At 37.9% G+C, this 25,417-nt stretch overlaps 2 protein-coding genes across 3 annotated transcripts in view; one reads left to right on the plus strand and one right to left on the minus strand.

The window, feature by feature from the left end:
* Positions 1 to 3,549: 3,549 nt before the first annotated feature.
* On the plus strand, positions 3,550 to 13,372 carry TRIM59 (tripartite motif containing 59). Its single transcript, XM_082839482.1, has 3 exons — positions 3,550 to 3,633; positions 4,599 to 4,669; positions 11,960 to 13,372. Exon 3 carries the CDS (start codon positions 11,963 to 11,965, stop codon positions 13,169 to 13,171), a length of 1,209 nt encoding a protein of 402 aa, XP_082695608.1. The 5' UTR covers positions 3,550 to 3,633; positions 4,599 to 4,669; positions 11,960 to 11,962; the 3' UTR covers positions 13,172 to 13,372.
* A 2,332-nt stretch (positions 13,373 to 15,704) lies between these two features.
* The window catches only part of SMC4 (structural maintenance of chromosomes 4), a 34,583-nt gene continuing 24,870 nt past the window's right edge, over positions 15,705 to 25,417 (minus strand). For both annotated transcript variants that reach the window (XM_082839605.1, XM_082839606.1), the window contains 8 exons: positions 24,733 to 24,859; positions 20,878 to 21,067; positions 19,473 to 19,617; positions 19,021 to 19,194; positions 18,404 to 18,586; positions 18,034 to 18,266; positions 17,335 to 17,518; positions 15,705 to 16,855 (listed from right to left, as the gene is read on the minus strand). In XM_082839605.1, coding sequence (XP_082695731.1) covers positions 16,703 to 16,855; positions 17,335 to 17,518; positions 18,034 to 18,266; positions 18,404 to 18,586; positions 19,021 to 19,194; positions 19,473 to 19,617; positions 20,878 to 21,067; positions 24,733 to 24,859 — 1,389 coding nt within the window. In that variant the 3' untranslated portion in view covers positions 15,705 to 16,702. The remainder of the gene's footprint in view (positions 16,856 to 17,334; positions 17,519 to 18,033; positions 18,267 to 18,403; positions 18,587 to 19,020; positions 19,195 to 19,472; positions 19,618 to 20,877; positions 21,068 to 24,732; positions 24,860 to 25,417) is intronic.

The following is a 25,417-nucleotide window of genomic DNA, read 5'->3' on the forward strand; positions in this document are numbered from 1 at the left end:
AATATATACAAATATCAAATCATTATGTTGTACACCTGAAACAAATATGTTATGTGTCAATTATATCTTAATAAAAAAAACAGTTAGTGGCTCCCCACTCAAAAAAAAGTTAGCAGCGGACTTCCCTGGTGGCGCAGTGGTTAAGAATCCACCTGCCAATGCAGGGGACATTGGTCCAGGAAGATCCCACATGCCGCGGAGCAACTAAGCACCACAACTACTGAGCCTGCTCTCTAGAGCCTGCGAGCCACAACTACCGAGCCCATGTCTGCAACTACTGAAGCCCACAACTACTGAAGCCCGCATGCCTAGAGCCCGTGCTCCGCAACGAGAGAAGCCACCACAACGAGAAGCCCGCGCACCACAATCAAGAGTAGCCCCCACTCACCACAACTAGAGAAAGCCCGTGCGCAGAAACGAAGACCCAACGCAGCCAAAAAAAAAAAAAAGTTAGCAGCATTTGAAATAAAATGGTTCTTAAAAAAATAAATAAAATGATTCTTAATGATAGACAATAAGTGAAAGGGAAACTAGTTAGGAGGTAAACTACTGTTGAACAGAAGACATCCTTTTAGTTTTCCAAGCTGCATTCAGAGATACAGCTGTGTGAAAATAAATTCTATGTAATATATTCTAATGTTTAAAACTGTGTAGTTTATATAATTTTAGGTACTAAAATCAAACTTGGGCTCAAACTCAGGTTATTTAAGGCAATGCCAACATGGTCAGTAGGCTTTTCTCTTCTGAAGATGAGGTTTTTCTAGATTGCGTCTAAGATCTCTTCCAATTCCAAATCCCTGCGTCTGTGAACTCTACTGCATCATGCTGAGTGCTTTTTTTTCTGGATAAAATGGCCTTCTCAGAACTGTTAGGTAAATCCTCCTAGCTCATTGTCCCTGACTCACTGCCACTGTAATCATGGCACCAGTTGTGGCTGTGCTATCTTTGAAGTCCTAGAGATGAACCATGGGTGCCTTATAATTTGGAAAATCGCATGTTCTCTTTACTATAATTCTGTAAGGCCAATGTGATGGGAGACAACAGAGAGGTATTTAAACTCAGTAGCTATTAAAACCCCAAATCAGAAAGTGTTTTAGCTTGCCTACGGGGCACCTCTCTGTGACTGAGGCCTCCTGTTTTGGCTCTGGAGACAGAAGTAGAGAGTCTGACCTAAGCACCAAAGTTTGTCATAAAATTCATGTTTTATTGCCTCCTCTTCGTATGACCTGTTAATAACCACAAAAAATTTCTCATCTTTTATCCTTTTCCTGTATTCCAGCAAAAGGAGATTGGTGCAAGTATACAGGCAGAGACCCAGAGCAGCTGAGCTTTCTCCCTCCTCACTTTTTTTTTTGGGTGGCTGAGCACCTTAGCACCTCAGAGTTTCAAGCTTATGGATTTTAAGCATGTACTTCTACATCTGAGTGTTACTCTTGTCTAGTCTTTCCAGGCCAACATTATCTTCTGGAGAGTGCATGAATCACAGTCCACGAACCCACGTGTGCCAAGAGTTGACTGTTGTTGCTGAGGCTGCCGTTGTTTTTGTAGGCTTCTGTAGCTCTCTGCCACTTTCTGGTCATGCTGGGTTATAGAAATCTTTGGTAGAGTTGGGAATCCATGGGCCTCTAAGCCAGTCTCCCTGTAGGAACAGATGTAGCCCTTCCTTTTAGGTGTCATAGCTTCCCTCCACTAGGTCTGATTAATCTCTATTTGGGGGCTTCTCTCTTTTTACTTCTCCCAAACATTCAGCCTCTTCCCTTCAATGTTATTTATCTCAATGGATTGAGGAGATTGAGGCTTTTTGGAAAACAAATGCCAGTTAAGTCTAGTGAAAGGTACTTCTGCTTTCTTGCTACATACGTAACTCTTTAGGTAAGGAAGTGCAGGAGAAAACACAGGTGGGAAAAATTATAGCTCAAGGCATTATTCAGCAATATTCATGCATTCTAGAGGCAATTACACTTAAATTTAAAAAAATATTAAGACTTTATCTTATTTTTAGAGAAATTTTAGGTTCACAGCAAAATTGAGGGGAAGGTACAGAGATTTCCCATATATTTCCTGCCCTACTCCCCATGCATAGTCTCCCACATTATCAACATCCTCCACTAGTGATACCTTTGTGACAAGTGATGCATCTACATGGACACATCATAATCATTCAAAGTCCATTGTTAACATCTGCCTTATACTTTTTTTAAAAAAGAATATTTTTATAGAAGTATACTGCATTTATTGCTATGGAAAGAGTCACAACATATTGTTTTGACAGCAAGTTAAAAAACTGTTTATCAGGATGACTACAATGTTTAAATAGAAAACCTATGTGCATAATAAAATCTAAATGGATATATGCCACCTTGTTAACAGTGGATATCTTGGATATCACTGGAATCCACACATCATAAGCAAACTCTTCAGCAGCTGAATTGGTGAAGACATCTGAGATGGACTCAGGACTCACCGATATTACTTTTATTCTGTTTAATATTTTTCTGTAATTTACTGTATAAGAAACTAAGACCTGAAAGTACCGGCAATGCACAGTATACAGAGGTTCATAGCTTTATTTAGCACAGCTGTAAATGACCTCTAACTCCATTTTAGAGAGGGAAGCTGTGATGAAAGTGTCTTGCCATACAGCTGGATAAAGTCTCTGAAGAAAAAGAAACTGCGAAGGGACTACTGAACTGTTTGCTTTCTAATTCTAAGGGTTAAGAAGGTGAAATAGGGACTTGGAGGAAAAATTGAACTGGAAGTCAGGACTTCTTTGCAACAGTCATTGCCAGGCAATAATTTCATAACGTGGAAAGAGGGGGCAGATGTGGGAGGAAGAATAGGGAGAGACAGAGGGAGATAGTCCTAAATGAGTCCTAAGGTCCCAGTAGCCCGCAGAGATAGGTCTCCTTAAGTACAAGAGAATTCTCAATAATCAGAAGCCCTCTCCTCCTATGCTGAACCAATTACTCTGCTGGGTTTATGTCTCCAGATACCGTAAACAAAAGGAAACCCGGGCTTAGGGGAGGACGGCGCTTGCCCACTGGGGTGCGTTTGCGCTCAGGAAGCCTCAGGGAACCTATTAAGTCACAATGCAAGACGCTGCGCTTTAAAGTCTAGAATCAAGACGTGCCGGCTTGGCTCAAGGTTAAAAAAAAAATATCCCTACGAATCCTTTTTGTAAATATCGTCTGCCTCCGCCAGGCCCCGCCTTTCCCGGGACGCCATCCCGCGGCCCCAAGAGGGACTCCAGGCCAGGGTCACGGCTGCAAGAAGCACCCCCGCACACTGAAGCGTCTCCTGCGGCAGCCCACGCCTAGTGCGCAGGCACAGAAAACTCGCCGCGGGCCTCGTGCCAAGTCCTAGAGATCACGCCCCCGCCTCGGCCCCAGGGGTCGGCGGTTTACTTTCGAACAGCGGCCCCGCGCTCTTCCTATTGGCTGATGCTACGCAGTTGAAGGTTGCCGGGAGACTGCGCCTGCGTCTTGAGGCTTTCAAGCCCCGCCTCATCTGGGAACCTGAAGGCCCTCAGGGCAGAGGAGGGAGGGCGGGAATTCGAGTAGCTCTGTGCGTCAGCCCGCAGGCTGTGGAGCTCTGTTTCTGCTGGTGGAGTTGCCTGGTTTTCCCTTCCCCACGGTGAGTTTATAAGGAGCTTCTCTTCGGTCCGACAAGGCGGCTCTTGGTCCCTCTTCTTTCCCTGTAGCGCAGGCTGGTGTACTGCATGTGTTTGGGGCTTGGTGATGGAGAGGGCTAGCTTGGGCCCCGCGTCTTGGGTCCCTCTTGTCCCAGGTGGAGAGTTTGGGGGACCTCGTTTTCCTCCCGCCAATAAGGAACTGCATTTCCGTGAGGGAGAAGGCCCTCTGTGGTGGGGAGGCGGAGAGGAGCTGGACTCCGCCGAGCTGGGCGGCCTCGCGGCGGCTCGGAAAGGAGGGCGCCGAGGCGCGTTGGGAGAGAGGCCCGGGAGGATTTGTCATAAGCCTTCGGGAAGGGGAAGGGCAAGGGCACTGCTGTTTCGAGCCCCTTCTCTGGGAGGCGTTCTCATTGGACTTAACCGCGTAGGTGTAGTTATGCCCATTTTACAGATGTGAAACGTCAGTTCTGAGGGGCACTAGGTAAAACTGACCCAGGGTCTGTCAGCATTTAAATGGCAGAATTGAGAGATGAACAGACGTATTAATGGGTATAACCTAAATCAAGATTTATAATTTTAAGCTGGCAAAATATTTCACTCTCATGGGTGCTACTTGTCTTCCAGTTAACTTTCAGCAGTCTAAAATGACGGTGAATGTTTGCTCCGTCATCACGATTGTTGGCTAATATTTTCAAGAGCTCATAAGATACTTGACGCTATAAAAAGAGGTCCTTTGTGGCAATTTATTTGGTCACAGACTTGGGCTTTTCAAGGTACAGGTGATACCTATCCTGCTGCACCACAGCTGTTGACATTTGTCGCTACTTTTAAAAAAACACAGTGACGCTTAGGGAAGGTAAACGTCAAAGATAGTGAAATTACCACGATATCATTCCCTATGATATCATACTTAACATACGTTTTGAGAATATAAGTCTAGAACATTAAGATAAAATTATTTTTATTTTAGAATAAAAATAAAAGAATTTGAAAAAGTTGAAGATATATATTCAGTGTGCAAACCAGAAGGTCAACAAAGTGGTAAGTTCTGGGAGATTAAATACCAAAGAAATTTTCAGTAAATTTTTACTGAGCATGTGATTTAAAATGTAAGGGGAAAGTTTTAAATCTTTTGAAAAAAGGTGTGTATGTTGGTGGTGTATAAAATTCAAACCATATAGAAGGATCATAAAGTGAAAAGTAAACAACTCCCTTATCTGACCTATATCTTAAAGTTAGTCACTGTTAACTCTTGTTTACTCTTCTAGAAATCTTACAAGGATGTGTGTATCTTAATACAGACACACACATTTAACACATACAGATCTGCAAGTTGAATTTATTAAGTTATCTGGATACCTTTTTACCATATATTTTCGTATTGGTCTGCATTCCATTTTAATGACCAAGTAGCTATACTTTAAAGTAAGGTACCATAGTTTATTCTGGCCAGACGAAATTTTAGTTTTGGGTGATATTAGTTTTTTTTTTTTTTAATTAATTTATTTATTTTTGGCTGCACTGGGTCTTCATTGCTGCGTGCGGGCCTTTCTCTAGTTGCGTCGAGCGGGGGCTACTCTTCGTTGCAGTGTGTGGGCTTCTCACTGCGGTGGCTCCTCTGGTTGCTGAGCACGGGCTCTAGATGGGCGGGCTTTAGTAGTTATGCCATGCAGGCTCAGTAGTTGTGGCTCGCAGGCTCTAGAGCGCAGGCTCAGTAGTTGTGGCTTACGGGCTTAGTTGCTCCACGGCATGTGGAATCTTCCTGGACCAGGGCTCGAACCCGTGTCCCCTCCATTGGCAGGCGGATTCTCAACCTCTGTGCCACCAGGGAAGTCCAGTGATGTTAGTTTTAACATTTCTTTTCAGCAAACATTGCTGGATTTTTCTCACCAAATATATATGTATTTTTCACTTTCAAAAATATTTTAAAAAAGCAAAGAAAATCTTAACTGCTCGTATCAGTTCCTGGTTAAATTGCATTAATAGTTTCTTTTTTAGTTTGGGGAAACAGGTTGATGTCAAAATGCAGGAAAACAGTGCAAATGGGCAGAGTTAAAATCAGATCGGACCATAGGATTTTGTTTTGAAAGAGTTAGGTGATCCTTCATTATTTTTGTACATTTATATGTACAAAAGTATTTTAAAAATCTTGCCCCATATTTATAGATGGCACAAATGTAGTATTTCTAAAGTAAGTCTTGAATTGCATAAAATGTGCTTTTTATTAGGTAGGGCCACAAAGATGTGAGACCCAGCCTGGGAAGTGGCACCTCTTGAATTTTCCCAGACTTATAGCTGACTCACTCTAAGTCCTAGAGCAAGTCATCTAACTATAATGTGGCAAATTTCTCTTCAGAAGGTGTAAAATGTAATGAATGTTTTATAACCATTCATGTTTAGAGATGAAAGGCAATAATGCATTAGGGAATTAAAACTTAAAGAATAGTTTACACAGGAGAATGGGTAATGATATTTTTGGTACTGCCCAGTTCTCCATCATCTGCTGTCAGTGCTGACCATCCATAATATGCTGGTTAGACATTATGGAGTCTCCACAGGAAATCGGCCCTCTGGAGAAAGACTGCATAAAAAGTTTAGAAATTCAGTATGTGTTTGTTTTTGACACTTAAGCACAAGACATTTGTGAAATAATTTATACGTAGATGATTTAGCTTCAGGTTTATTTCTGAAAAGATTTCTTTTTTACGTTCATATTTCTTGGTGACTTTTTTTTTTTTTTTTCGGTATGTGGGCCTCTCACTGTTGTGGCCTCTCCCGTTGCGGAGCACAGGCTCCGGACGCGCAGGCTCAGCGGCCACGGCTCACGGGCCCAGCTGCTCCGCAGCACGTGGGATCTTCCCGGACCAGGGCACAAACCCGTGTCCCCTGCATTGGCAGGCGGACTCGCAACCACTGCGCCACCAGGGAAGCCCTCTTGGTGACTTTTAAAAGGGAAGCAGGACATCTTGAACTAAGTTATCAATTTGTACTTGGGCTTTTAGTACCCACTGGAGGAAAATAACATTTTACATGGGTTATTTTAATTTTTTTTTTTTTTTAAAATTATATATTAATATAAATCAATTCTAAAATTAATTTGACGGGAAAGGCTGTTTAATAGGCAAGACACTGAAACATTTTAAAGTTTTTTTATTGTTTTGAAACATACATAAAATTTACCATTTTTTTTTTGCGGTACGCGGGCCTCTCACCGTTGCGGCCTCTCCCGTTGCGGAGCACAGGCCCCGGACGCGCAGGCCCAGTGGCCACGGCCCAAGAGCCCAGCCGCTCCGCGGTATGCGGGCCCCTCCCGGACCAGGGCACACTGCGCCACCATGGAAGCCCCATTTTAACCGTTTTTAAGTGTGTAGTCAGTGGCATTAAGTACATCCCACATTGTTGTGCAACCATCACCATCTATCTTCCGAACTTTTTCACGTTTCCAAAGTGAAACTGTGTACTCATTAAATAACAACTCTCCAAAGCCCCCTGTAGCCCCTGGCTTTTTTTTTTTTTTTTTGCGGTACGCGAGCCTCTCACTGTTGTGGCCTCTCCCGTTGAGGAGCACAGGCTCCGGACGCGCAGGCTCAGCGGCCGTGGCTCACGGGCCCAGCCGCTCCACGGCATGTGGGATCTTCCCGGACCGGGTCACGAACCCGTGTCCCCTGCATCGGCAGGCGGACTCTCAACCACTGCGCCACCAGGGAAGCCTGGCTTGTTTATTTAAAAAGCCAGCTCTTGGGTTTATCAACTCTAACAATTTTCTATATTCTAATTCATGGTTTTCATCATGCATTAGAATTTTCTTCTGCTTTTCCTAGGTTCATTTTCTTTTCTCTCTTTTTTTTTTAGATAAATCCTTTTTATACTACTTCTGTTTGTTAATGAAAGTATATGGCTTCAGCTCTGCCATGTAGAACTTTTTTTTAACCCTGTAGATTTTGCTAAAGAGTATTTTTATTATTTCATATGGATAAATTACATCTTGGCTGGGTATAGAATTCTTAGGTCATATCCTTCTCCTTCCAGATCCTTGTGGATATTGATTGCTACATGTCTTTTAGCATTCCTAGTTGCTCTGGAGATGTTCTGGTTATCTACTGCTGTGTAACAAACGTCTGATGGTTTGGATGGCTGCATGTCCAAGATGGCTTTTTCACTCACATGTCTGGGACCTCATTGCTTCTCCTTTTGGCCTCTCTCATCAGCAGAGTAGCCTAGACTTTTCACATAGCGAAGAGGCAGCAATCTGCTAGGCTAGCTAAGGGCTATACCCAGAACTGTCATAGTGTCACTTGTATCAGATTGGTCAGAGCAGTCACATGTCCTGTCCAGATCTTTTTTTTTTTTTTTAACTATTTATTTATTTGGCTGCATGGGGTCTTAGTTGCGGCACGCGGGATCTTCGTCGCGGCATGCAGGCTTCTCTCTAGTTGTGGTGCAGGCTCCACAGCACATGGGCTTACTTGCCCCACAGCATGTGGGATCTTAGTTCCCTGACCAGGGATCAAATCCGCCTCCTGTGCATTGGAAGGCAGATTCTTAACCACTGGACCACCAGGGAAGCCCCAAGCCCAGATCTTTTTGAGGGGAGAATAGATTTCATCTCTTGATAGGAGAATACCAGCAAAGTCACGTCACAGAACAACACGTGGGAGTTAATTGTTGTGGCCATCTTTGGAAATTATAGTCTCCCAGAGAATTCTGAGACTATTATGTATTGTTTTCCTTTTTTGGGTATCTTACTTTTCTTCCTGGATGCATGTGGGATTGTCTTTATTTCTTTATTTAAAATTTTAATATTTTAAATTGTATGTTAATAGTTGAAAGTAAAACAGAACTTAGGCTTATAATGAAAAACAGCAGCCTCCTGCCCTCACTCTCCCCACTCTTGATTCCTGCTTTCCAGAAGCAGTCACTTCATTTCTTTTAAATATTTCTTTTGGTATTGCTTCTTTATTCATAAATAATTTGCTTTTAATGTGATTTCTTGATTTTTCACTTTTAGGCATGTATTGACTTCTTAGAAGATTAAGATAAGTTCTTAAACTTTGTTTCCTTCCCTTATTCCCTCCTCCCAACATAATTTTGTCAGTTTCTTAGTTTGGGCTGTTATAACAAAAATACCATAGACTAGGTGGCTTAAACAACAGTCATTTATGTTTTTGCAGTTTTGGAGGCTGGGAAGTCCAGGATCAGGATGCTGGCAAAGTTGGGTTCTGGAGAAAACTCTCTTTCTGCTTTGCAGGTGGCCATTTTCCTGCTGTGTCTTCACATGGCGAAGAGCAGAGAAAGAGAGGCAGCAAGCCCTGTATCTCTTCTTCCTATAAGGGCCTAATCTCATTCATGAGGGCTCTACTCGGATGACCTAATAACCTCCCAAAGGCTCTACCTCATTAATACCATCACATTAAGGGTTACGATTTCAACTTACGAGTTTGGGGAGACACATTCAATCCTTAACAGTCATGCTTTTTGGTAAAATCAATATTTAATATTTAAAATATTATAACAAATAGGACAATTGAGCTATATAATGTGTTGTACTATTTCCTCTTTTCATGATTCCATCACTTTTCCCTAAATTTAGTTTTCTCATTACCTCTCAATATGTTCAGACACGTGAAATGTTGTCAGTTCCATTTATTTACTTAAAAGCATTCCTTCTGTATTTGTCTTCTTCCTCCAGACTACTGTTTCTCTAGGCTTGCTGCACAGTTATCCAGGACTTCATTTCATAGTTATCCTGGTGAGAATTATTGTTTTTCTTTTCTTCCTGCAGCAGCTTCTTTAGAAAGGGTGGATGATGGGTGGTTCAGTTTTGAGACCTCTTGTGTTAAACTATCTTTAGACTATCTACAAAATTTATTTACTTTGTCTGAGTATAGAATTTTAGGTTGGAAACCATGTTTTCCCGAAAATATTGAAGAATTGCTTCATTGTCTTCTAGTTTCCAGTGTTGTTACATACACACAGCATAGCTAAATCCAAGATGTTCGTACCAGAAAATATTCATAGGAAAATTTTTTTGCTCCTTTATTCCCCCTCAGGAGTCTAGGCTGGTTATGGAAAATTTCTGATGCATAAAATTTCATACTAGTTTCTGTAAGAACTAGCCCCTAAGCATGATAGCCACCTTTATCTTCTGTTTCTCAGGCAGCAACCAGAGTTAGAAAGTTCCTGGCCTTACGTAGTTATTTTCAATCAGGCTTACTTCTATTAGCCAGTTCGGACTTACAAATTTGTTGCCTAAAATCAGTTTTTCAAAAATCAGCTAGAAGAGGGTAGTCTTAGATTTGATTTCTGTATCTTCAAGTTATCTACACGTTTCTGATTAAATTTTGTTAAAAATTTTATGTGCTATGGAAGTAACTTTTGAGACCAGGATATTTGCTTCCACTTTATGTAAGTTTAAGAGATGATATTTTCTTTACAATATTGTTACTGAATATCTTCATTCTAAAGAAAGTTGAGCTTTTGGGTCCTTAAATGAGTTCCCAGGGAAAATGATTTCTAACTTTTTGACAAATATAGGACTTTGGAGGGAAAGGTTGGGTTCTGTTTTAGAGTTGATTTTTGGTACTTACATTAAATAACTCTGATATTAAATCTAAATTGAATATATGTCCAATGCTCACATTTTATTCCTTTGCAAAGTGCTATTCTGTTTATTCCTTCATTATGAATTCTGACATCACTGAAATAAACTGAGAAACGTTTTTCTTGGGTGGTTTTTCTATTTCAGAGCTCTCTGTAGGTAAAGGGTAGTCGTAAAGGCTTCCCAACATGTAGGCACTTAAATTTATCTGCAGTGAATGTCATCTTCTGTTGTCCAGTTATTTTTGTTTCCTGGAATGCCTCAGAGTTCAGGCTTATTAGTCTCTCACATCTTGGCTCATTACGGTTCTTAATATTGTCAGTCTGAATGGAGTATTTTCTATTTTCTGATGGACTCTTGATAAAAGCTTTTCTTAAGCAGAGATTTTGCTATTTAAAGAATAAAAAACCCCCCAAAACTAAGGTCTGGCATTTTATTAACATTGGTCTCTTAAGGGGCAGTGTTTATTCAACCAACATTGAGTGAATGCCTACTGTGTGTCAACTTCTGTGCTTAGATACAATTCCTGCCCTTATTGCAGGCTTATATTCTAATGTATTGAAAAATGTTACAAAATTCTTTATATTTTTGACTGCGCTACGCAGCTTGTGGGATATTAGTTCCCTGACCAGGCATCGAACCCAGGCCCCGGTAGTGAAAGTGCTGAGTCCTAACCACTGCAGGAATTCCGACAAAATTCTTTTAAATAAACTCCATCTAAGTGCTCGCTATAAAGTAGAAGTGCAGTGTTCAGTGAGATTAGGGGACCTAATCTGGGGGAGGAGGTGGGACTCAGCTTGAGACTTGAAGAATGAATGAGTTGGGTTTTGCAATTGGTGAAGATGAGGTGCATAAGAGCTGTAAAAAAAAAGTCTGAAGAGGTTTTTGTTTCTTAAAAGTACAATTAGTTATTTGTAGATACTTCTAACAGTTTTTATAGAGGAGGATTTGGTAAGCTTTAGATTTTGCATGAATGGCACGTGGAAGGCTTGTTGGAAATATCAGTAATAGCTTGCCAAGACGTCAAGTTACTTGTGTCAGAGAGGGTCTCTGAACTGTTGCTGGATTTCTTTCATGAAGGAAAGATGACTAATGATGTTCTTTACCACTAATGCTCTAGTGGTCCGTAATTCATAATTACCACAATCAACACTTCATCTTTCAAACTTTTTTATCGCAAGGACTAATTCAGAAATATTACTCCCTTCCAAATCTTAAAATTAATATTACTTGATACTATTACACTGTGCTGATTCAGGGCTTTAAGCATACACGCTAATACTCCAAAATTCAGGAAGCTTGAAATTTATAGAACAGTTAGAAATTTAATAACTTACTTTAGAAACTGTGGTTGAGCCAATTGAGAGTGTGAATTGAAGAATGTAATTTTGTTAAGAATTAACCTTTTATTTCATAGAAATATTTAGTCTTACCTATTCATGATTTGTGTATAGTTTTGATTTTAGCATCTTAGAATGTAAAAAGTTGCACAGACTAGTTATAATCATTAAATAGACTTCAACAGAACATCCCAAAGTAAATAAGCTCTTAAAGGTGATCAATTATTCAGTGTTAGGAATTGCATTATATAGAAAGCTAATTTTAAAAATCTTACTCTTTTAAATGACAAGTACAGTATATTAACAATTTGGAGGTTAACACCTAAAACTTTACATAATATGTGCATGTGTCTTTGTTATATGTAGAATTAAAATACTTTTTTCTCTTGACAGGAAATGCACAATTTTGAGGATGAGTTAACATGTCCTATTTGTTACAGTATTTTTGAAGATCCTCGTGTACTACCATGCTCTCATACATTTTGTAGAAATTGCTTGGAAAATGTTCTACAGGCATCTGGTAACTTTTATATATGGAGACCTTTACGCATTCCACTCAAGTGCCCTAACTGCAGAAGTATTATTGAAATTGCTCCAACTGGTATTGAGTCTTTACCTGTTAATTTTGCGTTAAGGGCTATTATTGAAAAGTACCAGCAAGAAGACCATCCAGATATTGTCACCTGCCCTGAACATTACAGGCAGCCGTTAAATGTTTACTGTCTCCTGGATAAAAAATTAGTTTGTGGTCATTGCCTTACCATAGGTCAACATCATGGTCATCCTATAGATGACCTTCAAAGTGCCTATATGAAAGAAAAGGACACGCCTGAAAAACTACTTGAACAGTTAACTGACACACACTGGGCAGATCTTAGCCGTCTTATTGAAAAGCTGGAAGAACAAAAATCTCTTTCAGAGAAAATGGTCCAAGGTGATAAGGAAGTTGTTCTCCAGTATTTTAAGGAGCTTAGTGATACATTAGAACAAAAAAAAAAATTTTTCCTAACTGCTCTTTGTGATGTTGGCAATCTGATTAATCTAGAATATACTCCACAAATTGAAAGAATGAAAGAAATAAGAGAGCAGCAGCGTGAATTAGTGACACTGACAACATCTTTACAAGAAGAGCCTCCACTTAAATTTCTTGAAAAAGTTGATGATGTCCGCCAACGTGTGCAGGTCTTGAAACAAAGACCACTCCCTGAGGTCCAGCCTGTTGAAATTTATCCTCAAGTAAGCCAAGTACTGAAAGAAGAATGGAGCAGAACAGAAATTGGACAGATTAAGAAACTTCTCATTCCTGAAATGAAAATTTCTTCAAAAAGGATGCCATGTTCCTGGCCTGATAAGGAGGAAAAAGAAGTTGAATTTTTAAAGATTCTAAACATTGTTATAGTTACACTAATTTCAGTGATGCTGACGCTGATCCTCTTTTTTAACCAACACATAATGACCTTTTTAAATGAAATCACCTCAATATGTTTTTCTGAAGCCTCTCTATCTGTTTACCAAAGTTTATATAAGAATGTGCATGATTTAAAGAATCTACTGTGTCACACTTTATATTTACTGAAGGAATTCATGTGGAAAATAATTTGTTGAAAATTCAAATCTGAATTAAGTAGGCTTATTCTGTACAGCAGAGACTAATGACCATTGCTAAATGGAGCAATAGGGGTAGCATGGATAAATAAAATAGCAAGCTAAAGTTTATTAGAGTTGCAACGAATATAATAATCCCTTTCATGCTTCTGTTGAATAGAAAATGTGTCATCAAAAGTTAGAAATGAGACAATGTCTCTCGTTTTCTGAAAACCAGAACAAAATCTAGTAATTACTTGATTTTGAGTATTATCCCATTTCTATTGGTTTGAGAGGTTGACTTAATATCACTGTGATATTTAAATATTCTTGTACCAATATTATCTTTTAGCATTATATACTGCAGTGGTTGGCTCTGCAGTTCTTTGTGTATACGTAGCTTTTAATTAAAAGATGGCAAAATCCCGAAAGGTAAAAGCTTGACACTTTTGAATGGACAAATGATGGTGAGAAGAGGTTTTAAATTCAAGTAGCAAAGTCTCATAGTGAGAGTGGATTGCTTACATTAAAGATGTGTTTGATCGAATGTACATGATCCACACACAGTGTGTTTTAGGTAGATTTAAGAGCTCTAAAATGTTTATATCAGCATTCACTCCTAATAAAACTATTGCTTTGGGAACGCTAAAGTGCCATTAGGGACCAAACAGTAACATTCCCTAGTACTTATTACTCTATGGTTTGTGTAAATTTATTTTAGGATTGTATTTAATTTTGTGTAGTCTTAGTCATGTCAGTCAAATCAGTTCTTGGCTAAAAACTCTAAAACATGTTACTAGAATGGAATATTATTGATATATCCCACCCTCATCATATTTGAATGGCATCATGTTAACTGTTAGGTCTAAAATTTTGTTGAACTTTCTCTTATGCTAATGCCAAAGTACCAATAATTTGATCGTATTTTCTTGAATTGTGTTATAAAGGGAGCCTACTTAGTCAAATCCCTTTGATTTAGTTTCCTTTTTATTAACAGGGGCTGAACCGTGGTGCTTGTGGTAGGGCTCTTAGGCCTTTTGTCCTTGTAACCGTAAGTACAAGCTCACTCACTTTCCAGAAATTCCAAATTGGCTCTTGGATCACATATTTAGGAGCCTTACTTAGTTCACACATTTTCCAGGTCAGATTAGGTCCTACAGCTGTGACTGTACTCAGGGCACTAGTTCTAAAATACTCCTTAGTGTCTTATCTACTGAGAACAAGTCTGAACGCTAAGACGGCTGGCTGTATTGTCAATTTATGATCAGAATCAGAATATCAGAATCAGAATAGCACGACTAACTGTTGTGTGGGCAAAGAACATCTGGAGGTGGAGGAGGTATATATTCAGCTTACCAACTAACTTTAGACTGAAGTTGCATCGACTTGATTAAAGTAATAGGTACAACACAAAAATGCCACATACTTTTTGGAATATGTATAAATATTAGCACTGAAATGTTAGGTATTATGTGTCAAAATTGTAATCTCATATTTCTCGTGTGTATTAATCCTCACTTTTGTAGATTAGGAAACGGACACAAAAGTAAATTGCCCCAGGCCATGTATCTAGTATATGAGACTCCATTATTTTCAGAGTTCATCTGTCGTACTACCTTTTTAAAGGATTTAAGCCAAGATTTTTTAATCTATGTCTATGAATCACAGCTAAAAACTGAAGCATTTTAAGTTTGACCTTAATATTTTTTGTAACTTGCCAGTTTTTAGTAGAACTTTACTGTTGGATAAATTTTATGTAGTGTGCATGAATATAGTCAAATATACAAATGAGTCTTATACATGCTCTTCTTTTTGTATTTTTATCAGGAGGATGAGACTGTAAAATTTAAAGTATGTAATCCTGAAATATTTCTAAGTTTATGTATAACAAAAGTATATATTTTAATAAACTCATTTTGATATAAGCATTGAGTGGGTTAATAGGGCAGTCAAACTTGGGAGTGGTTGCTTTGGGATTTTCATATGGACTTACGGGCACTATCTATCTACTTTAACTCTTTAAAAGTTAGTACTGGGCACTTCCCTTAGTGGTGCAGTGGTTAAGAATCCGCCTGCCAACGCAGGGGACACAGGTTCGAGCCCTGGTCTGGGAAGATCCCACATGCCGTGGAGCAACTAAGCCCGTGCGCCACAACTACTGAGCCTGCGCTCTAGATCCAGTGTGCCACAATTACTGCCCACGTGCCTAGAGCCTGTACTCCACAACAAGCCACCGCAATGAGAAGCCTGTGCACCACAACAGAGTAGCCCCTGCTCTCAGCAACTAGAGAAAACCCACGTGCAGCAGTGAAGACTCAGTGCAGCACCAAATTAAATAAATGGATAAAATAAAATAAAAAGTACTAAGCTTTACTACTCCATTGGTTATTAAAATATAATATAAAAATATTAAATTCCATTCACCTGTTCTCACCAATGAAAAAGCCCTTGATTATGTTGATACTTTTTTCTAGTTACTTTTCCCTTGTATAATCTTGATTTAAAACAAATGACCATACTTGAGTTATAGATCTTGCTTTATTTAACTCCATGCTAATGTATTTACACTTTTAACGGTTATATTATGATACAGACTGTCTTTGTTGGGTTTTAGTACCTAAACAATACTGCACTGAACAACATGGTAATTTTTAATTTTAATTCCTCAGGATCAATATTCTAGAAACTGAATAGCTAGGGCAGACTTTTGATTCAATACCAAAATTCCTTTTGAAAACCAAGTGGTTGCTGGCTTCCAGTAGCATTATAATATTCTTGGGTCAATACAGTGTAACACAACAACAAAAAACCCTTGACAACTTGATGGGCAAACAGCACTCCATCTTAATTGCCATTTATACTAAGGAAATTAGTCCTTATACACTTTATTCTTTTTCTGAAGTGGGTATTTTTCCTTTTCAACTAATGAGATAGCCAAGTTATTTCAGACATATTTGCTGACCCTTTTTGCAAGTGTTTTAAACAGTCAAGCATACCAAGTTTTAGAAAAGAACACAATATTTAAATTCTCATCCTTATAATTCAGAATGACGGTTAAAAAAAAATGTTCCTAGGATTGGGTAATAGTGACTATCTAAATTACTAAGTGAAATACCTTAAAAATTTTACTATAGTAGCAGTTGATAGGCTTCTCCAGCGTAGGTCAAAGGTCCATGAGAGTATGCTGTGTCTTGGTAACATGATCTAGTTTAGAACTGTACTGTTCACTTTTAACTCTGCAGGTAGCAGTTTGGGGCTAAGGGTAAGTCACCTGACCCCCCCACCCCCCGCCCCAGGCATCTTATTTTCTCCATAGTCTGCTGCTTATAAAGTTGTCAGTTTCTTACAATCTCCTAGAAGCAGGTATAGAGAATATTTTATTACACTTGTAACATGTCTCTTAAGTAACAGCATAAAATAGAAACTAGTTATATGATCCAGTTTAAGAATATGTATTTTATATAATTTATAACCCTTTACAAACAAAGTCAGTAAATACAGTACGCTGAATCTGCGGTGATTCAATCTGAGAAATCTTCAGTATAAACAAGTTTAGCAAAGTCCTTTAGATGCAATTTCTTTTGGGTTTACTGCAACACTTTTTGTTATATTGTATGTCTTGTAAATTCCAATAAGTCTATCTGAAATCTCAAACATATTATTTCGAAGAGAAATTATTATGAACTGGGCATTTTTTGTTTGTTCCTAAAGAGAAAGAAAGAATAAATTAGAAAAATTATACATATATTATAAATATATAAATCATATAATAAACATCTAAGCTTTACTTCCCTGAAATATTTCTTGACAGTAAATTCAACATGACATAATTAATTAACATGAAGAATGACAACATGGATAATTCATGAAACAGTATTTGGGTTTGAGAAGAATTCGGGTATTTGGAAGGATGGTTGCCTAGAATTCTTCTAGTAGAAAAAAGATATAGAAAAAAAATTTCTAGCTGTGTTTCTGCTACTAATTTACATTATCCATTTATATTTCACTTTTCCAAAATGGAACTATTTGGCTGAAATAAAGGATGTGGCCTCCTTTAATACCATGGGATATGGGATTAGAGAACAGGGAAAAAAGCTCAAAAGAAATAAGTCAAAGAATTTCATCTGTAATGTTTAGGGAACCCATAAAATTTTCAGAATGAAAAGCTCTAAATGATTACTTACATATATATAAAATGCAACAATGGAAACATTTTTGAAATCAAGGGCTGCATCAATCTCATCCATGAAGTACAGGGGAGTGGGTTTGTAGTGGTGAAGAGCAAATACTAAAGCCAATGAACTAAGTGTTTTCTCTCCTCCTGAAAGGTTGAAGATCTTCTTCCAACTTTTCTTAGGTGGTCGGACACTGAAATAATTAAGAAAATCTCGTCAGTCAAATTACTTGTAAAGCTAAATTAAGACTTCGTGATTTGTTTCCCATAACTGGCTTCTACCACCTTCCTTGGGAATCTCTAATTTCCTTCGAATATAAACTTCTGAGGGGTTCTTTTATAAACATGTTATTGGAGGATGAACACACAGGAACACCTGACAAAAATTTAAGATTTAAACAGCAAGCTAATAAGTAATTCTTGGTATTTTCCCTGTTTCCAATGCACTTTTTGCTTTGCAATTTTAAAATACATATGTTAGATTGAAATGCCTCGAAAATTAGACAAATATTCTGTAAAATCAAGTATTTACTGTTTGCCTAGAATTTATGCTGTAAACTAATATCTAGGCAAACTAGTATTTATGAAATAAAACAAGTTGTACATCTAACCTTCACATCCCACCCCTAAAAAAAATACTGAGTTTGGAGAATATGTAGAGAGATATAACAGAAGAATCCGAAACTCAGTATACAGCATAATTACAAACCTGAACATGATTCCTTCAGAGAAAGGATCCAAGCTGTCTACAAGCTCCAGCTCAGCATCACCTCCCAAAGTAAGCATTTGGTAATTTTCCTTTAATTTATTTGTTATTATATAAAAACCTGCCATGAATTCATTAAGCCTTTGTTTCCGAAGATCTTCATATGCCTGTCTAAAATTATCTCTTTCATAAGTAATTTTGTCCAATTCTGCTACCCGCTGTAAATATAATTCTTCCTATGAAAAGAATGAGAAAAACATCAATTCAGTTATACATTTGAGATGAGAAATAACACTGCTAATTATATAAAATAAAGGCCACAATTTAGGCTAAGGTGTAGACACTTCCTGACTATTACACAGTTTATTTGTACCTTCTTTTTATACTCTGCAATGGCACCAAGGTTTGGTTTCATTTCATGACACTGGGCTTCCAAGAGTGCAATTTGATTTGTTATGGAATCTGGGTTCTTGATTGCTTCAAGATCTTCTGGGCTTAGAAGTGGAATCTCTTCAACAGGATTATCTTCTATGGGATGCAATGATATTTTTGAAATCTAAAAGTTTAAGTTAGATCAGTGTTAGAAAAGGCATAGTATTATAATTCATTGTTAAACCTCACAAATTAATATGACAAACTGCCTATCAAAACAACATATACTAAGGAGTGGTAACTAATTTGTGTATCAACTATGTTTCAAAGGACTTCAAGAAAAATAGTTGTAGTGTTCCAGGTGTTCATGTAGCTATTTGTTAAATCTCCGTTATCAGCCCTGGGCTGAAAATGTTGACTAATTCTGACCATTATGCATATTTTTCTGTATATAATAACTCCTATATACTGTTCATTTTGCCCCTATAAACCTGAGAAGTGATTATACACCATGAAATTAAGAATCACAACATACCTCAAAAACACAAAAACAAACCCTAACCTTTTTTCATAAAGGATATCTTAAAGTTACATTTAACTATCCATAACAATTCTCACCTCTTTTTGCCAGTATTTTATTTTAGAATTATGTTCACCAATATGACCATCTACTTGTTCAAGTTTCAACTTAATACTAAGTGCATCTTTTTGAAGAGCATGTTCATTTTCCTGAATTACTTTTAGTTCTTTAAGTAGGTTACGATGTTCTTTCTGGATCTCTGGTAAGGACTCCTAAAAACCAAGAAGAAATGCTACAGATATGATCTTCTCAAACAGAACAGGGATTTTCACATTACAAAGATGAAGAAGCAAGTAATCTCTCCCCACGCCCCTTCCACTTTAAATGAAAATGTTTTTATTTACAGAAAAGTTCCAATACAGTACTCATTTTTACTGTACAGATGAAAGTTAATATAAGTTTAACTTATTGAGTGCTTACTAGGCAAGGTATTGACATCTACAAATCTTAATTGCTTGAAATACCATCCTCTCCCCTCTCCATGTCTTACCTCTGCAGCATTTGCATTCTTTACGACCTCTGCTGCTTTGTCTTCAAGACTTTTTAGCTCCGCTGTTAAGTCATCTACTTCTTTCTCAGTATCTTTTATTTCTTTCTCTGTGCGAAAGACAGAGTCTTGTGCTTTTTTAAGATTTCTAAACAAGCAAAATCATATATTAAGAATGTGGTAATGTGTGATTTGTTATTCTACTTCTGAAAACCTACCAAAGAACTTTTCATGACATCAATGTAACATTTTTTTCATCATATTTTAAAATTTATGATTTACTAAAATCCTTGAATTGGTTTTTTATGTTTATATATACACTTGTGGGATATTGTACATTTTATTAAACTCTCAGTATAAATTAATAAAACTTCCTTATATAAGCTTTTAGACTTAGACTATGAAGCAAAATTGTCCATTGGATTATTATTATATTCTTGTCAGATTGGAGATTCTTAAATCTTTACACCCATGAAGCTATACCATCAAGTAAATAAATACGCCCTGGTTCAAGTCAGGGCAAACAAGTGTTTTTGGCAGGGTGGAGCGGGGAGGAAACTGGACACATGAACACACACACACACACACACACACACACACACACACACACACACACACACACACACACACACACACACACACACACACACACACACACACACACGGCAGGGTGGAGCGGGGAGGAAACTGGACACATGAACGAACACACACACACACACACACACACAACTACTTTTTCCCTTAATGAAGTTACTTCTATTTTGACTGATAATTGTGTTTAGGCAAAACATATGGCTTATTAGCACCTTATCTTTGAACAAAAGGCATTGTAATAGCAGAATAACCAGATAATCAAATGTGACTCATGTTGTAATTTTAAGACAAAAGAAACAGCTGTTTACATTTCAACATTTTTATACATATTTAGCTTTAATTATTTTAGAAATACTTTGATACTCTGAAAATTAATTTAAAAACAAGATCTGTTATGAACGTATTAAAAACTTTTTGGGACAATGGAATCTAGTTAATTAAATTAATCTAGTTAATTAAAAATTTAAGTTATTAAAACAATTTTGCTAAGAAATCTCAACCTTCTTATTCTCCTAAAGCCTAGATCTATTTCAATGAATCACCCTCTACTCCCTTTAAGCCAGAGAAATGAAACTCTGACTTCTGTGTCCTCACAAACTTGGGAATTATATAACCACATTTTGCCAAAGCATACCCGTTTATGTTTTTAAAAACTAGTCATATGATGTTTATTATAGGTGCCCACCAAAACTCCTATTAGGTAACAACATGTCAGAAGGGCTTAATTAGTAACAGTAACAGAAACATTTAATGGACATTAAGTTTAAAAAGGGGATGTAGGGAAGAGGAAGACAGGGTAGTATGCATACTCTACCTGTCAGCAGTCTTGATTGCTACTTGGGCTTTAGTAATAGCAGAAGCACATTCATCTAACTGTTTGTTTATTTTATCAAGTTTGTCTTGTTGGGCCTTGAGTTTATAGTTATTAATTTCTACGATAATATTGTGTAACCTTTTAACCTCAGCTTCCACTTTACCAGCTCTCTCAGCCACACTGTTATACTCTGGAAAAAAAAAAAGTGAAATTAATTTGTGTTTCTACGCTAATGAGTGTCACTTGTTAGATGTAAATCTCTTCAGTCAGTATGACTTAACCTGATGCATGCCCAAGAAATTTTAGACATTTAAGGAAAAGTACCTCAAAAAAACCCAAACAAACCCCAAAACACAAAACCAGAATGCCCAAGTCAAAACAAATGGTGTTATATAACAACACATGGTTAAATTCTGTGGCTCAGCTGTGAACATAACCCACTTATCTCTTACTGGCTTCATGCCCTGAAGTTCTTTTCAAAAGTTTTTAGGGTACTTTCTTGACTATTGGTCTCATAATGATTTTTACCCTTAGATAGACTATGTGCCTGACTACTGCCCGGGGTGAAGAAAATTGTGATTGTTTTATTCAATCAAAAAAAATTCACACAATTTGGATAGCAAAACTGATGAGTTGAGCATGTTTCTGCTGGCAGTCATGGAAAAGTCTGAATTTTCTTGGTGGTGTTGGAGGCTCTGGTGTCCTGTCAAAAGCTTTGTGAATATTGACAGGCATTGGCATTAACTTTGACAGTGTAGATTATAGTAGGTACAATGTGCTTCTGTTGTTGGCAGTTGTAGTGTCATCTTCCCAATTTGGTATTTATTTATTTGGCTGTGCCAGGTCTTTAGTTACGGTATGCGAACTCTTAGTTGCGGCATGTGAGATCTAGTTCCCTGACCAGGGATCGAACCCAGGCCCCCTGCACTGGGGGCGTGGAGTCTTAGCTTCTGGACCACCACGGAAGTCCCTCATCTTCCCCATTTGAGAGATGACTTTCCAGTTGTAGAAGAGGCAGTATAGTTCCTTTCATGGTTCTACAGAGTAGCTCTGGAAATTATTCTTCATGTTCAACCTAGAATTTCTTAAGCCATCACAGTAATTCTGTAAATAATCTTTTACTCTGTTAAAACACACACCCACACCCACACCCCAAATCATATCTGTACTAACCAGAGTGGATTCTGTTCTCCATATTTGAATCCTAATCACTATACAATATAGGAAGGATGAAAGGTGGCAAAAAGGTAAGGAGTTCAAGCTTTCAATATCTATGTCTAGAAAAGCAAGCAGAAACAGAGCCAACTTATGGAAAGAGACTCCCATAAAGCTCCTATGGGAGGAGTGTATCAATACATTTAGCATAGGGGAAAGGAGGTAGGATGTGCTAAGAGGAAAAGATTAGATAAAGACTTAACTGTTGTTCCTCTAGATTGTCTCTTCTCTCCTGTTAGGTAGATTGGAATTTCAATATTCTCCAAATCTCACAACTTAGTATTCATCTTTTTGTCCTACATTATCAGAGAATTCTTTAGTCTGATCTTTCAAACTCACCTAGGGAGTTTAACTCCAACCTCTATTCTTTATATTTCTGAGATCACCACTTGGCTTTTTAAAAAAACAAAGCAAAACAAAACCCTGCCCTTTTTTTGTCTTCTGAATCCCCCTTTCCCCCTAAGGATACTAAAATAGTGTATTTATTGAAGGAATTCTTTTGCTCAAAGTGGCGATGTTCTCTGTAGTTTAAGTTCCATTAGGCTGTCTGTATGCTTAGCTCCCTTGTGGGGTAGAGTACCAGCTGCTGTGGGGTCTGGCATCATGACATATACTGGGGGATGGGCCAGGTATGCAACTGGGAAGGGTTCCACCTTCAGAAAATCTTCTTCCTTATTTTCAAGTACCTAACATGCATTAAAAATTCTTTTCCCTATCTATAGTAGCATGTCTATTAGAAGTAGGAGGGGGAAACTAACATCAGATAGTCTATAATTTTGAAGTCACTATTTTATACCACCTTGCTCCCCTTACTCTATTCTCTACACAACAGCCAGAGATTTTAAAAATATAAATTAATGTAAAATAAAATATATAATCTTAAAGATACGCTTGCAGAAATGGGCTTCCATATTAGATATTAACAAAGTCTACTAATAATAGCCAGTGTTTCCATGAGAGGAAATATATATGGGGCTCCTAATGAAGTCAAGGATTCCCTTTCAAACAAGAATACAGATTCCTGTAGTCTGTGAAAGTGCTGCTATAAATGACAAAGATACACATTTTTTGTTTTAATTGACCATTAGGTTCCATCAAAGCAAACACAACAAATATTGTAGGTATTCTGGGGAAGGAGGAGTAGGGTGAAGTCCCTGTGTCTCCAAGGACAAAATATATACCCAAAATAAATGCAAGGAAAAGAGTCCTGTCAGATTATATCACTTCCCTGTATATGACTTTCCAATGGCTTTTAATTTCACATGGAGGCAGGGCTTATAAGGCTCTACATTATCTGGGTTCTTCCATCGTTTAACTCTAGCCACTCTGGCTTCCTAGTGTTCCTAGAAACTTCTGGCATAGTCCTTCCTGCCCCAGGGCCTCTACTTACTCCTCTACATTCTTCCTGAAATGTTCTTCTCCCAAATATCCACATGTCCACTCATACTTCCACTGGGTCTCTGCTCAAGTATCTCTGGCAGTGGCCTGTATAACCACTGTGTCTATCTGAATCCCCATCCCATCCTGTTTTCCTGGTTTTACTTTTATCACCTAGCACCACCTGATACAGTATGCAATGTATTTATTATCTTCCCCATCTTTTAAGTGTGAGTTCCTTGAAAAGAGGGACTTTATTTTGTTCACTGCTTGATCAACAGCACCTAAAACAAAGCTTGGCCAGTAGCAGATGCTATCTGAGTGAATGCCTCAATATTAAAAACGTAGATAAATATGACCACAAAAATAAAAAAATTAATACAGCTATATATTAATATTCAATATGCCCAGTGGACATCTGTCTGCTTACAATCTTTTTACCTCTTTTTCTTTGGGAAGAAAACTCGACCTCATTTTTTGAACATTTGGATAATTGCTCCAATTCCAGTCCATCTAGTTCTTTCAGATGAACAATCAGTATTTGCCTTCCTTTGCTCATGAACCAGACTGTAACAAGGGTCTTGAGGACATGATGAAGGCTCACTGTATTTGTTGGTGTCCCTAAGATACTGTGTAACTCACCATTACCTCCTCGTGCAATAAGATGCACATCTACCTATGTTTAATTGAAGCCAACATGGAAATAGAAGGAGGGCTGCTCAAGTGCATGATCAGAGGATTTTAATGTCAAAGTCAATTCTGACTATGAGCCTATGAACTAATTCCCTTTCTTGCTGAAAGCTTTTGGAAGAACACTTATATGTTTATATACAAGTAGAAAAAGTTCTGGAAGGAAAAATGTGTTTTCTCTAAGCTCTCAAACAAATAAAATAACTACTATCTTGAAGGGTCCTTAGGAAGACTGGGCCAAAGTATACAAAATATAAAATTAAAAGCATGGGTATCAGAATCAGACTGCCTTGTTCCTGAATTCCTATACCACCACCATATGCTATGCGACCTTGGGCAAATTGTATAAACCATTCTGTGCCTCAGTTTTCTTATCTGTCAAATGAAGTACTTAATAGTACTTTATAACCTTCTGAGAAATAAAAACAAAAACCATAAAACAGAGTGGTCACTTGTCTATAATATATGAAATCTGCCTTTGATTCTACAAACTGCTATCTTAAACATTCCAAATATTACAAACCTGTTTTTGACCACACAGGGGGAAAAAAAAGTGTATATCCTTAAACATACCTGTCTTGAAAGCAGTAACATTTTCTTCTAGCAATTTCTGCTTTTTTTGGTCAGGGGCTGTAGCAAGTACATTAGCTTCAAGTTCCTTAACTTGGACATTCAAATATTCTTCTTGCTCTGATAAACGCTACAGAAATGTTTTAACATTCAAAACTGTTAGTATTTTAAACTTACTAACAATAACATTTGCTTTAAACATTCTAAAAAAAAAAGGTACTTAAAATCTTTAAGAGAAAGACAAAAACAAGAAAGGGCAGAAAACACGAACAATTAATATAAAAATCGAAAATGGCCAACAAAACGCATGAAATGTATACACTCATTATGAAGATAAGTTAAAATGCTATTTTTTAGTATTTATATCAGATTAGCAAACTTACAACAAACTGAAGAGTACCTAGTGTTCAAAGACTTGGAAAAATTATTTGCATATGCTACTATTAGTAAATGAATTAGAACCGTCTTTTTAAAAGAGAACAATTTGGCATTATGCAACAAACGCTTAAAACACTGTACAGGGCTTCCCTGGTGGCACAGTGGTTGAGAGTCTGCCTGCCGATGCAGGGGACACGGGGTCGTGCCCCGGTACAGGAAGATCCCACATGCCGCAAAGCGGCGGGGCCCGTGAGCCATGGCCGCTGAGCCTGCGCGTCCGGAGCCTGTGTTCCGCAACGGGAGAGGCCAC

Source organism: Leucopleurus acutus (assembly GCF_964270905.1).
Source record: "Leucopleurus acutus genome assembly, chromosome: 5".
In the NCBI taxonomy this organism is placed as follows: domain Eukaryota; kingdom Metazoa; phylum Chordata; class Mammalia; order Artiodactyla; family Delphinidae; genus Leucopleurus; species Leucopleurus acutus.